This window comes from Canis lupus, chromosome 8 (genome assembly GCF_011100685.1).
Source record: "Canis lupus familiaris isolate Mischka breed German Shepherd chromosome 8, alternate assembly UU_Cfam_GSD_1.0, whole genome shotgun sequence".
Taxonomy (NCBI): domain Eukaryota; kingdom Metazoa; phylum Chordata; class Mammalia; order Carnivora; family Canidae; genus Canis; species Canis lupus.
Window position 1 is genome coordinate 71,895,603 of NC_049229.1, and position 12,539 is coordinate 71,908,141.

Sequence of the window (12,539 nt, forward strand, 5' to 3'; positions counted from 1 at the left end):
CTTCTCTACATCATTGCCAACACTTGGTGTTGTCAATGTTTACATTTTAATTATCCTCTTTTTAAACAAAATATTAACCTGTTGGCAAAGAGAGGGTTCCATAAATGGTATTTAGGTAAGTAACTTAAAAAGCATAAAAATGTCCATAATTAAGTGATCAACCCCAAACATGCTATGATCAGATTTTTAATAAATAAGTTATCAATAAGTAAGAATTGCCAAAAGTTAGATGAGGAAAAGGGGGCTTATTTCCCCCCAGGCTATTATCTCATTTGTACTATGTGTATCAGTCACAACTCCTGAAGCTACCATACATCTGAAAAACAGGCTATCACAACTAGATTTTTCAAGATGTTCAGAAAGACTACACCTCACTTGATAATTATGATTGAAACCTTTGGATCACAAGCCAACAGGTAACATGGCTTTAATCAAAAGGGTTTTTTAAAAAAAAAAAAAAAAAAAAAAGGTTTTTTTGGTCTCTTCAGGTAATTTTTTTTTTTAATTTTAAGTTTTTAAATTATTTTATTTATTTGAAAGAAACACAGGGATAGTAACAGAGAGCACGAGCAGGGAGGATAGGTAGAAGCAGACTCCCCACTGAGCAAAGAGCCCGAAGCGGGGCTCTGATTCCAGGACCCTGAGATCATGACCTGAGCTGAAGGCAGATGCTTAACCAACCAAGCCACCTGGGCACCCTCTTCAGGTAATGTTTTAAATATAATTTTGAAACTGGTGTTGAAATAATTCAAATATTAAAAACAAATAATAAAGGTTCTCAAAACAAAGCAAGCTTGGACCAGCCCCAGCGGTGTACTCTGAGCACATATGCCACATGACAAAGAGGGGACATCTCCTCTGACCCTCTGATCCACTGTGTATATGGGTTAACTCTGCCCATATTGAAGTGTTTTTTTTTTTTTTTTTAAGTATTTTCTTTATTCCTGAGAGACATGGAGAGAGAGAGACAGAAACAGAGAGAGGCAGAGGGAGAAGCAGGCTCCCTGTAGGGAGCCTCTTGCCGGACTCGATCCCAGGACCCCAGGATCATGACCTGAGCCAAAGGCAGATGCTCAACCACTGAACCACCCAGGCAACCCTTAAAGTGCTCTTGTTCAGCTTGTGCTACACTAAAGATGCTCTGCTGCACTATATTTTTAAGCTCAGTTTGAGTGCAATCTCTCCAAAAGTTGAAAAACTGGTGAAGAATATACAAAAGGAAAAGTTTACAGGGGCGTCTGCGTGGTTCTGTTGGTTAAGAGCCTGCCTTCATCTCAGGTCATGATCTCAGGGTCCTGGGATCCAGCCCCACACTGGGTTCCCTGTTCCACAGGGGAGCCTGCTTCTCCCTCCCTCTCTGCCCCCTACTTGTGCATGCTCTCACTCTCTGATAAATAAAATCTTAAAAAAAAAAAAAAGAAGAATTTACATTTCAATGCCATTCCAAAGTATAAGTCGTTTTTATTCTCCACCTCCACCAACCATGCCTACTGTGAAGCCTTTTTTTCCTCCTTTGGCAAGTACAACACTCTCATATTACATGACATTTTATTTTCCAAGTGTATCTATGTGTTGTTTACTGCTTGTGTAAGGATGTCTCCACTGCCCAATTCATATATTGTATACTTGTGAGAATGATTTGGGAATCAACAGCCCGTATTATTCATTCAAAGGATGAATATTGCTGATAACAGATCACATCTAAATTGATCTGTGGCTTAAAACACAACAAATATTCATTATGGCTCACAGTTTCTGTGGATAAAGGATTAAGCAGTAGCTAGGCTGGGCATTTCTGGCTTAAGATTTCTCATGAGGGGTAGCCCGGGTGGCTCAGTGGTTTAGCACCGCCTTCGGCCCAGGGCATGATCCTGGAGACCCAGGATCAAGTCCCACATCGAGCTCCCTGCATGGATCCTGCTTCTCCCTCTGCCTGTGTCTCTGCCTCCCCCCTCTTTCTCTCTGTCTCTCATGAATAAATAAATAAATAAAACCTTTTAAAAAAAAGATTTCTCATGAGGTTGGGGTGCCTGAGTGGCTCATTCAGTTAAGCATCTGACTCTTGATTTTAGCTCAGGTCATGATCTGTGTTGTGAGATCAAGCCCTGCGCTAGGCTTCATGCTGGGCTTGGAGTCTGCTTAAGATTCTTTCCTCCCTCTCCCACCTCCTTCTCTTAAAAACAAACAAATGAAAAAAAAAAAAAAAAGGATTTCTCATGAAATTGAGTCAAATTCTAGGGCTGTAATTGTCTTAAGGTATAACTGGGGTTGGAGGATCTGATTCCAAGATGGCATACTCACGTGGCTACCAGGTTGGGGCTGGCTACCAAGTGGACCTCTTCACAGACCAGCCTGAGTATATTCACAACATGGTGGCTGATGTTCCCCAAAGCAAACAATCAAGAGTGCCATGGGGAAGCTATCTTTAATGATCTAGCCTCAGAAGTCAGATTTCTCCAAATTCTATCTGGCAGGAGCAAGTCACTATGTTTGGGAGAAGGGGGGAATTAGACTCTACCTTTTGAAGGGAGGCATATTATTTTTTTTATTTTTTACAGTTTTATTTATCTATTTGACAGAGAGAGAGAACACAAGCAGGGGGAACGGCAGAGGGAGAGGGAGGAGCAGACTGCCCACTGAGCAAGGAACCCAACATGGGGCTCAATCCCGGGACCCTGGGATCATGCCCTGAGCCGAAGGCAGACACTTAACCAACTGAGCCACCCAGGTGCCCTGAAGGGAGCCATTTTAAAGAATTTGCAAACTTATTTTAAAACCATCACATCCATTTACTGTAAAATCTCATAATAACTCAGGCAGCCCTGGTGGCTTAGAGGTTTGGTGCTGCCTTCAGTCCAGGGCCTGATCCTGGAGACCTGGGATCAAGTCCCACATTGGGCTCCCTGCATGGAGCCTGCTTCTCCCTCTGCCCATCTCTCTCTGTCTCTAATAAATAAATAAAATATTTTTTAAAAATCTCATAGTAACTCTCTACTTCTTTCATTCTATTATTCACTACTTCCAGGAGTTTGGTTGTTACTCCCAACAACACTGTCACAGCACAAGGAGAGAGAATGTTTGTCTATGGGCATACTTTTTTTTTTTAATTTTTTTTTTTTTATGGGCATACGTTTAAGACAGCTAGCTAACAATGCAATTGATAAAGGTTTTATTTTTTTATTATTTATTTTTAAAAAAGATTTATTTATTTATTTATTCATGAGAGAGAGAGAGGCAGAGAAACAGGCAGAGGGAGAAGCAGGCTCTATGCCCGGAGCCCAACATGGGACTCGATCCCGGGACTCCAGGATCGCGCCCTGGGCCAAAAGGCAGGCACTAAACCGCTGAGCCACCCAGGGATCCCCTGATAAAGGTTTTAACTATAAATTCTTTTACCCTCAATGACATATATTCCTTGGTAGTCAGTTAACAGAAAAAACCTGTGGATTTTGTCAGCAATTAAGCACCTACTGGCTAATAGTCACTTTGGATGTCAGCTCTAATCCTGATATGCTGATTTTTTTTTTTTTAATATTTTATTTATTCATTCATGAGAGACACAGAGAGAGAGAGAGGCAGAGACACAGGCAGAGGGAGAAGCAGGCTCCATGCAGGGAGCCCGACATGGGACTCGATCTGGGAACTCCAGGACCACGCCCCGAGCCAAAGGCAGATGCTCAACCGCTGAGCCACCCTGACATCCCTGATATGCTGATTTTAATATTCAACTAAATAACTTCATCCTTGGTTACAGATGAGACTGTCACTGTATTATTACCTATACAAAGACAATTCCCTAAGTTTTCAAGTTGTATGAGATGGTGTGCTATACTTCAATGGTCTGTCCTGCTTTCTCCTTTCTGTACTTGTTTCCACAAAGAATGCAGAGCACCCTTTGCGGGGTTTGGTGGGGTGGGGGTGGTCTAGCCATCCAGCCCTGATCTCTCTCAAAGGAGCCCCACTTCCTCTGGTTAGATTCATACTTTGATTTATATGCCATGCCAGCACTTTACCCTCAGTATGTCTAAAACCAAACTCCGCCCTTTCCTTCCAACCCTGGCTTCCTCAATTTATTTCCATTAATGGCTGTAGCATTTCCCCCAGGAACCTGGGCCTTGCCTTTGATTTGAGCCTACGTTGCTGAAAATATAAGCTGTTGCTCAGTGCTCTTTATCGCTCTTCTATCCATGCTTGCCTCTTCATTCCAAAACTGACACTTCCCACCTTCATATTTTTGCTCACATTATTCTTTCTGGCTACAAAGCCCTTCCCCCCACTTCCTAAACTCTACCTATCCTTTAAGATCTAGTGGCAATGCCATCTGCTTCCTGAAGCTTTTCCTGATCCTCTACAGAATGTCTCATACAATTGTTCTGACACTCAGGATCTGACATCACTTCCAGAGACAGGAGAGAACTCTATTTTTTTTAATGAACTCTGAATTCTAGAGATTCAACAACATGTAACGAGCATTTGCATATCATTCATATAAACCTGAGTTTATGGTTATTTTAATAGATGCTTATACAACCCCTCTGAGGAAAGTTCTGAAGTCTATTTCACAGATGAGAAAGCTGAGCTCTGGCAGGGGCTGAGGAGCTCTCCCAAGCTCAGTGGTGCGTCAGCAGCAGTGTCAACATCTCAACCCGAGTCTCCTGATGGCAAGCAGGAGGCTCTTTCCCTCACAGGGACACACTGGCCTCCCATTGTTCTTTCACCAGGCTGTAGCACGGCACGTATGACTGCTCCAACTGCCACTCATTTACTGTATCAAAGGGTAAATGCTCTACCAGATACCATCTACTGATTATTCATTTGAATCAGGTGAAATGCTGTTTTCGGGAAAATGGTCAAACATCAATAATTTCATACGGCTCAATATAACAGGAAAGGATTAATTTCCCCCACTGAAAAACAAAAAAGCTAAAGATAATTTGATTCTAACGTATAATAATAAAGAAATAAAGAGAAGAATAAGAACTCTAGGCTACTACTTAGTTTGGGAAGTTTATGAGAAATGACAAAATAGACTAATGCCACCTGACCAGTGACAGTGGAGGGTTTCCTGGAGGAGGCCTGCTAATCACTGCTTATATTATTCCAAAGGAAGCCTAAGAAAACCTAACTCCGTCCTTTCACTTTCTTGGGATAATTTCATATAAGCAGGTACATGGGAATTATAAAAGACTTAATTAAAAAATATTTATGCATTTATTCATGAGACACAGAGAATGAAAGAGAGAGAGAGGCAGAAGCATAGGCAGAGGGAGAAGAAGCAGGCTCCTCGCAGGGAGCCCAATGCAGGACTCGATCTCTGATCCCGGGATCACGCCCTGAGCAGAAGGCAGGTGCCCAACCTCTAAGCTACCCAGGTGTCCCAAGACAGACTGAATTAAAACCTCATTTCTTCTAAAGTGTAGTTTATAGATGTATGCCTTTTGAGCTTTCCATAACCTTGAAATTCTTCTTTTCAAATATTTCCTTTAAAAGTAAGTCTCCGGGCAGCCCGGGTGGCTCAGTGGTTTAGCACCTGCCTTCAGCCCAGGGTGTGATCCTGGAGACCTGGGATCGAGTCCCACATCAGGCTCCCTGCATGGAGCCTGCTTCTCCCTCTGCCTGTGTCTCTGCCTCTCTCTCTGTCTCTGTGTCTCTCATGAATAAATAAATAAAATCTTAAAAAAAGAGAAAAAGAACCTCTTAAAAAAAATAAAAAATAAAATAGAAGTAAGTCTTCCAGGGGATCCCTGGGTGGCTCAGCGGTTTAGTGCCTGCCTTTGGCCCAGGGCATGGTCCTGGAGTCCTGGGATCGAGTCCCACATCAGGTTTCCTGCATGGAGCCTGCTTCTCCCTCTGCCTGGGTCTCCGCCTCTCTCTCTCTGGGTCTCTCATGAATAAATGAATAAAATCTTAAAAAAAAAAAAAAAAGTAAGTCTTCCTCTGGGATTCTAGTTGTGAGTCTACTGTCAAGTACAGCAAGCAATGACAGGGCTCCCTGTCTCCAGTCTCATTCCAATCCCCTATGACGGACATCTAATTCTCACAACACTGGCACCAGAGGGCTCTTTCTAAAACACAGATGATCCTGTCTTTCTCTTGATTAACATCCTGCAAGATTAAGTCCAGGCTCTTAGCACAGTGAGGATCTGGCCCCTCCCTGACCAGTAGACCTCAGCTCTCCTCCCTCCTCAGCGCCATCCCCCACCCTCCTTGTCTCAACATTTTATGCTCCATTGTTACCAACATGTTTATCATTCTCTGCCACCCGTAATCCTTCATGTTCTTCCTCTGTATTCTAGCAGATGCCTCTGTCCCCTGCTCTGGGAAATCTCTCCTATTAATATCCACCCTCAATCAGTTAATCAAATCATATCCTATTATTTTGGTGCCTTATTCTACTTTTATTGCACTTCTCACACTGTACTGTGATTTCTTTATTTACATACCTGTCTCCAAAAACAGCCTTTCTTTTTCTGTGGAATTTGAAACAGAATTCAAGTAGCTACCACCAAACACCTTGCTTTTATGTCTTTGGTCTGCCTAAAACCAAAATAAATTGGATAGGCGACGCCTGGGTGGCTCAGCGGTTGAGCGTCTGCCTTTGGCCCAGGGTGTGATCAGCTCCCTGCTTTGGGCTCCCTGCATGGAGCCTGCTTCTCCCTCTGCCTGTGACTCTGCCTCTCTCTCTGTGTGTCTCTCATGAATAAATAAAATCTTTAAAAAAGAAACCAAAACAAAATAAATTGGATAGAATTGCTTTAAAAGGAATAAAGAGAAACTTTAGGCCTAGATAGTAATATGAAGTTTTGTTTTTGTTTTAGTAATTCTTTAACCTGTGCATATTTTATACATTCTTCTGGATATTTCACAATACAACAGTAAAAAATAAAGAATTAAACCAAACAGCCAGGACCCTATCTGGGAATTTAACAAGATATTTTTTGGGGTACCTGGTGGCTCAGTCAGTTAAGTGTCTGCCTTTGGCTCAGGTTATGATTCTAGGACCCTGGGATTGAGCCCAGCTTTGGGCTCTCTGCTCAGCAGGGAGCCTGCTTCTTCCTCTCCCTCTGCCACCTCCCGCCTCCCCTGCTTGGGCTCTCTCTGTCAAATAAATAAAAATCTTTAAAAACAAAAAGCAAGATATTTGTTTAAAACTATTAAGTGATGTTTTATTTTAATTTTTTTCAGTATAACTGATTTCTTAGTTTTATTTTTTTAAGATTTTACTTATTTGAAGAGAGAGCACAGGGGAGGGGCAGAGGGAGCAGCAGGCTGCCCACCTACTGAGCAGGGAGCCCTACTTGGGTCTCAATCCCAGGACCCCTGGATCATGACCTGAACTGAAGGCAGATGCTTAACTGAGCCCTGCAGGTGCCCCAGTTCATGTTCAAGCTTGAAAGAAATTGTCACACTGTTTACCAGATGGTACCATGTTACATTCCCAACAACAGTGTCTGAGAATTCTGGGCTCTCCATATCTTCACCAATACCTGTTAGGATCAGTCTTTTTAGTTTCAGACATTCTAATAGGTATATAGTATATCTCACTGTGGTTTCAACTCTTATTTTCCTAAAGACTACTGATGTTGAACACCCTTCCATGTGCTTACCTGACATACATATATTTTCTTTGGTGAAGCACCTATTCAAATCTTTTGCCTGTTTCTTTTAAAATCAAGTTGTTTATTTTCTTATTAATTTTAAGACTTCTTTGTATTTTCTGGATTCCCGTCCTTTGTCAGATAAAGGATCTGCAAGTATTTTCTCCCAGACTGTGTCTTGTCTTTTCATAACAAATTATATTAAAAGCACATTTTACGTACCAAAAGCCAAATAAGTAAGCTAATGGCAGAGTTCATGAACTGAAAAATATACCATAAGAAACCATCCAGAACATAGTACAAAGGGACAAAGAAAGTAAAAACATAACAGAGAATGTAAAAGACAAGGAGAATAAAAGGAAAGACACAGCGTATGTCTAAGAAGTGTTCCGGAAGAAATAAAAAAAAATGTGGAAGAAGAAATACCTGTACAGATAACTGTAGAGAATTTTTCAGACGTGTTGATAGATGCTGAGCCCCAGAATTAGTAAATTCAACAAATCCCAACAGGGAAAAGTGAGGAGGACTCTTTCATCCTAATTTCATTAAATCCCCAAACCACTAAATTACAGTAAAGGGATTCTGACATCAAATAACAGAAAACTACAGAAATGATCTAGCAGGAGAGGAGACCACAAAAATGTCAGGACCTGAAAAGAAAATGAATGGGAAAGGAACTCGAGGAGGTCTGAGACGCCCCCAAAGCTGGACAGGTGTGGGGAGCAGCGGAGACCGGACAGGCCCAGGTACACCATAGAATAGGTGTCTTGAGAACTGGCAACACTTCCTGACTCTAGAAGCAGCAGAAGTTTCCAGGTTTATCCTCCAGATGCTTGAAATGTTACCTGATCTAGAGATCTTAGACACAGTTGAACCAAGTCACCATATTAATAACAAACGCTTCCAGAAATAAACGCTCACAGTTTCAGCTAATTGCTTTGACAAAGATACCAACAAGACAATTCGATGGGGGAAAGAACAGTCTTTTCACCAAATGCTGCAGGCAGAAACTAGATATTAACAGGCAAAAGAATAAATTTGGACCTCTATTTCATACCACACAGAAAAACCAACACATAGCCCCAAATGTAAGAGCTAAAACTTTAGAGCTTTTAGAAGAAAGCAGAGGGGACAGGATCAATTCACTTCAGCAGTTTACTGCATGTGTACAGGAATAAACAGGAACTGACTCAGTTTAATATGGTTGGCTGAGAAAACAGGAAAAAGCACTTCCAGGACACCTAAGGAAAATGGTGCTGTAGAGAAGTGTTTACGCCGTAGACCTGAGACCACTCTCCTTATAGGCCTGCCTGAAGGGGGCCCCGGGGCTCTCCTCTGGGAACTCAGATTTGGGGAGGGTTCCCACCATTCCCAGAAGTGGTAAGAGAGGCTTGCTGAACCTCAAATGTTTGTGCAAGTAAGATGGTTTGTGTTAAATACCTGCTTTCTTCTGGGAATCTGGTGTTTTTGTACCTGCTACACAGAGGCTGCCTACATGACCAGCTCTCCTAGACCACCTGGGCACTTGGGGCTCTACTGAGCTTCCCTGGTTGACAACGTGTCACACTTGTCACAGCCGGTTGCTGGAGGACTGAGCACGTCCTCTGTGGTACCCCCCTACCACGACTGGGGAAGGACTCTTTGGAGTCCTTCTTTGGAGTTGGTACCTGTTGTCCTCAGACTTCACCCCATGCGTCTTTGCACCCTGCTGAGCTTGTTCTGTATCCTCTCACTGTGGTGGATCACAGCTGCAAGCACAATAAGATCTTGAGTCCTGTGAGTCCTCCTGGTAGTCACTAAAACTAGGGGTGGTCCTGGAGACCCCAGACACAAGTATATACTATCAGAATAAATCCATCTGCCTTTATGGCATATGGTCAAACCAGAACCCCAGAATTCTATTGGACAAATAAGTTCTGAATGCTTCTGGCAGTGTGTGCATGTAACCTGGAAGTTCCCCAACCTGGCAGGGCAACACAGTCATATGTAGGCCCACCCCAGACTCACTGAATCAAAGTTGGGCAGTGGTGTGGGCATTTATTTCTTAGAAAACCTGACCTGTTGACCTGAAATTTTTAGACAGCAAAATTTCCCAAGCTCCTTGTCCCAGCAGCTGCTAATGGGCATGAATCACACCAACTCAGCTTCCTGTCCTCCTCCAAAAACCCACACGCCCTCCTCCCTCAGCTGCAGCTTGATCCATTCCTGACTGCTGTAGCTTACAAAGCAGAAGGCTCAGTGCGCTATTATTCTATATCCAGGGTATATACAAAAACATTGCTGAAGAAAGATGTTTTTAGTATCTTATGAACTTTAAAAATGCACATAGAAGTACTTTGTAGACAGTAAGAAATTTACAAATGCGATATTTATTGGGCTTAACAGGCAGGTATACGAGCCATAAAGTACATCAGCGTCTTTGATGTGATGCTTCCAGTGCAAAGTTACACCTCCCAACAGCTCTTTGCCTTCCTCTAATTAAAAACTCACATAAAGACTACAAACATATTTTTAACTTTGGTTTCAGGTTTCAGTTTTGTTGATCTTGAGATATAAAGATAATCTCCATGTTAAGAAACAACTTCATCTGGGAAAGATCACAGACCCCCCACATCTAAACATTAGAACTCACATCCTTTCAGGACGCTTGGGTGGCTCAGCAGTTGAGCATCTGCCTTTGGCTCAGGGCATGATCCCAAGGTCCTAGGATTGAGTCCCGCATCGGGCTCCCTGCAGGGTGTCTGCTTTTCCCTCTGCCTGTGTCTCTGCCTCTCTCTCTGGGTCTCTCATGAATAAATAAAATTAAAAAAAAAAAAAAAAAAGAATTCATCCTTTCCTCTTGAGCCCCTTCCCTGTATCATATATACACTCTCCACCTCAATACAAAGCACTGTATTGTAACACTCAATAAATTTATTTTACCTTCCCTGAAGTTCAGGTCATAGGCAATCTTAGAACTCAAAAAAGATTCTTTTATCTTTGAAATTTGGTTTGACAAGTAAGTTCTGGATGTTTTTGGCAGTGTATGCATATAACCTGGAGGTTCCCCATCCTGGCCGGGCGAGTCATATGGCAGAGTTTTGCAGGCCCACCCCAGACTCACTGAATCAAAAGTCCTACCAATGGGGTCTGGGTCTTTATTTCTTAAGACTTTCTGAAGCAGATATGCCTCACAGAACCCGAGACTCTAGATTTGGAGTGAACAAATCTGTGTTGCTCATAAATAAATAAAAATCCTTAAAAAAGAGGAGGTGCTCATACCCTCACCCTCAAGGAAAGAGGTCCAGAGATATGGTTTAAAGTTGTACAAAGTAATAGAAAGATAAGGATATTATTTCTTTTTAAGATTTTATTTATTTATTCACAAGACACACACACACAGAGAAAGAGAGGCAGAGACACGGGCAGAGGGAAAAGCAGGCTCCCTGCAAGGAGCCCGACGTGGGACTCAATCCCAGGACCCCGGGGTCATGCCCCAAGCAAAAGGCAGACGCTCAACTGCTGAGCCACCCAGGCGTCTCAAGGAAGTCACAACAGTAGCTAATAAACTAAAATCACAGCTCAACAACACTAAGTTGGGAAATAGAAAGGCAAAGTAACTTGCTCAGGTTTAACTAGCCATGAAGTTCTGAAGCCAGTGCCTGAATATGGGCCTTGCACACTCCAGACCATGTTCTTTACCCGCGTCAGGCTGTGCCAAGCACTGCGCTAGGAAGTAACCTGCCCAAGGTCACACACCTGGTTAGTGGCAGAGCCAGAAAAAGAAACTAATTCTCTAGCCTGAAAATTACTTGGAAAAGTTATTACTAAAACTTCCAGAAAAGACTACGTTGAAAATTTCTCTCATTCACTCATCCCCATTCATTCCTTCATTTCTGCTCATTCTTTTCACGGACACCGACATTTCTTAAAAAGAGTTCCTCCACTGAGACACACTTCCTCCCACTCCCCCCCTCCCCCGTCAGGCCTGTTCTCCAGGGCTATACCATCTGATAAAGCAAGTCCTCTGCTTAAGACAACTAGGAAGGAGACTACAACCCACCAGGCATTTTGTCTTTCAAAACCTGACAGAAGGATTGAGACATCCACATGGAAAATCCAAGCGAGTCTGCTTGCTCATCTCCCAGTCTAGAACTGAGAGCACCTGCTTCTGGGGACGGGCCACTCAGTCACATGCCCTGAAGGGAACAGCTGCTGTGCCAAGAGGCGCCATGGCTGAGGGTGGAGGGTGGGGGGTGGGGGGGTATGAGAGATGTTGGGGGGCGGCAGGCAGTGGCTGTGCCCGGGACCAGCCTGTGTGAGGGGGCCAGACGTGGACTGCTAAAACCACTCAGTGGCTCTGTGGAACTTCATGAAAACTTTAGAAATATTCAACAGAAATGCTAATTTCTACCCCCCAAATAAGTCTTTAAAGAGATATTGTAACCCAAGGTCATTCATACCTGTAAAAAGCAATTCCAAAATTTCAACTTGATTCACTATTACTTACGCCATTTTCCGTGCGTTTCTCTGCAGGTACATTTATTATATTTCTCTGAGTTCTTTGCTCTTGGTTCTGACGGCCACCTAGAGAAATGAGAGGGCCACATTTACTAAAAGATACACGAGTAAGATGATACTCTCCCATCTCTTCACTAATTATTTATGCAACACAAGTGAAAAATACCATGCTGAACAACTCAACACTTGACACAGTTGAAAAAAAATGCTTTATAATTTTTATAAAGTTGTTCAAATGAAATTTTTCTTCTATTTCAGAATCTTGAAATTGACTCATATCAAAAGATTTCTAACACTTAAAAATGGTCAATATGGTAAGTTTTATGCTATATGTATTTTACCACAACTAATTTTTATTAAATATTTTTTAGACTTTTTTATATTTTAGCAGGGACTAAAACAGAACTTAATATCCAGCAATAAGAACACTGCTGCACAACT

At 42.5% G+C, this 12,539-nt stretch overlaps 1 protein-coding gene across 4 annotated transcripts in view; it reads right to left on the reverse strand.

The window, feature by feature from the left end:
- The window catches only part of PPP1R13B (protein phosphatase 1 regulatory subunit 13B), an 88,820-nt gene that overhangs the window by 26,532 nt on the left and 49,749 nt on the right, over nt 1–12,539 (reverse strand). For all 4 annotated transcript variants that reach the window (XM_038545838.1, XM_038545839.1, XM_038545837.1 and 1 more), the window contains exon 4: nt 12,088–12,164. In XM_038545838.1, the coding sequence (XP_038401766.1) occupies nt 12,088–12,164 (77 nt within the window). The remainder of the gene's footprint in view (nt 1–12,087; nt 12,165–12,539) is intronic.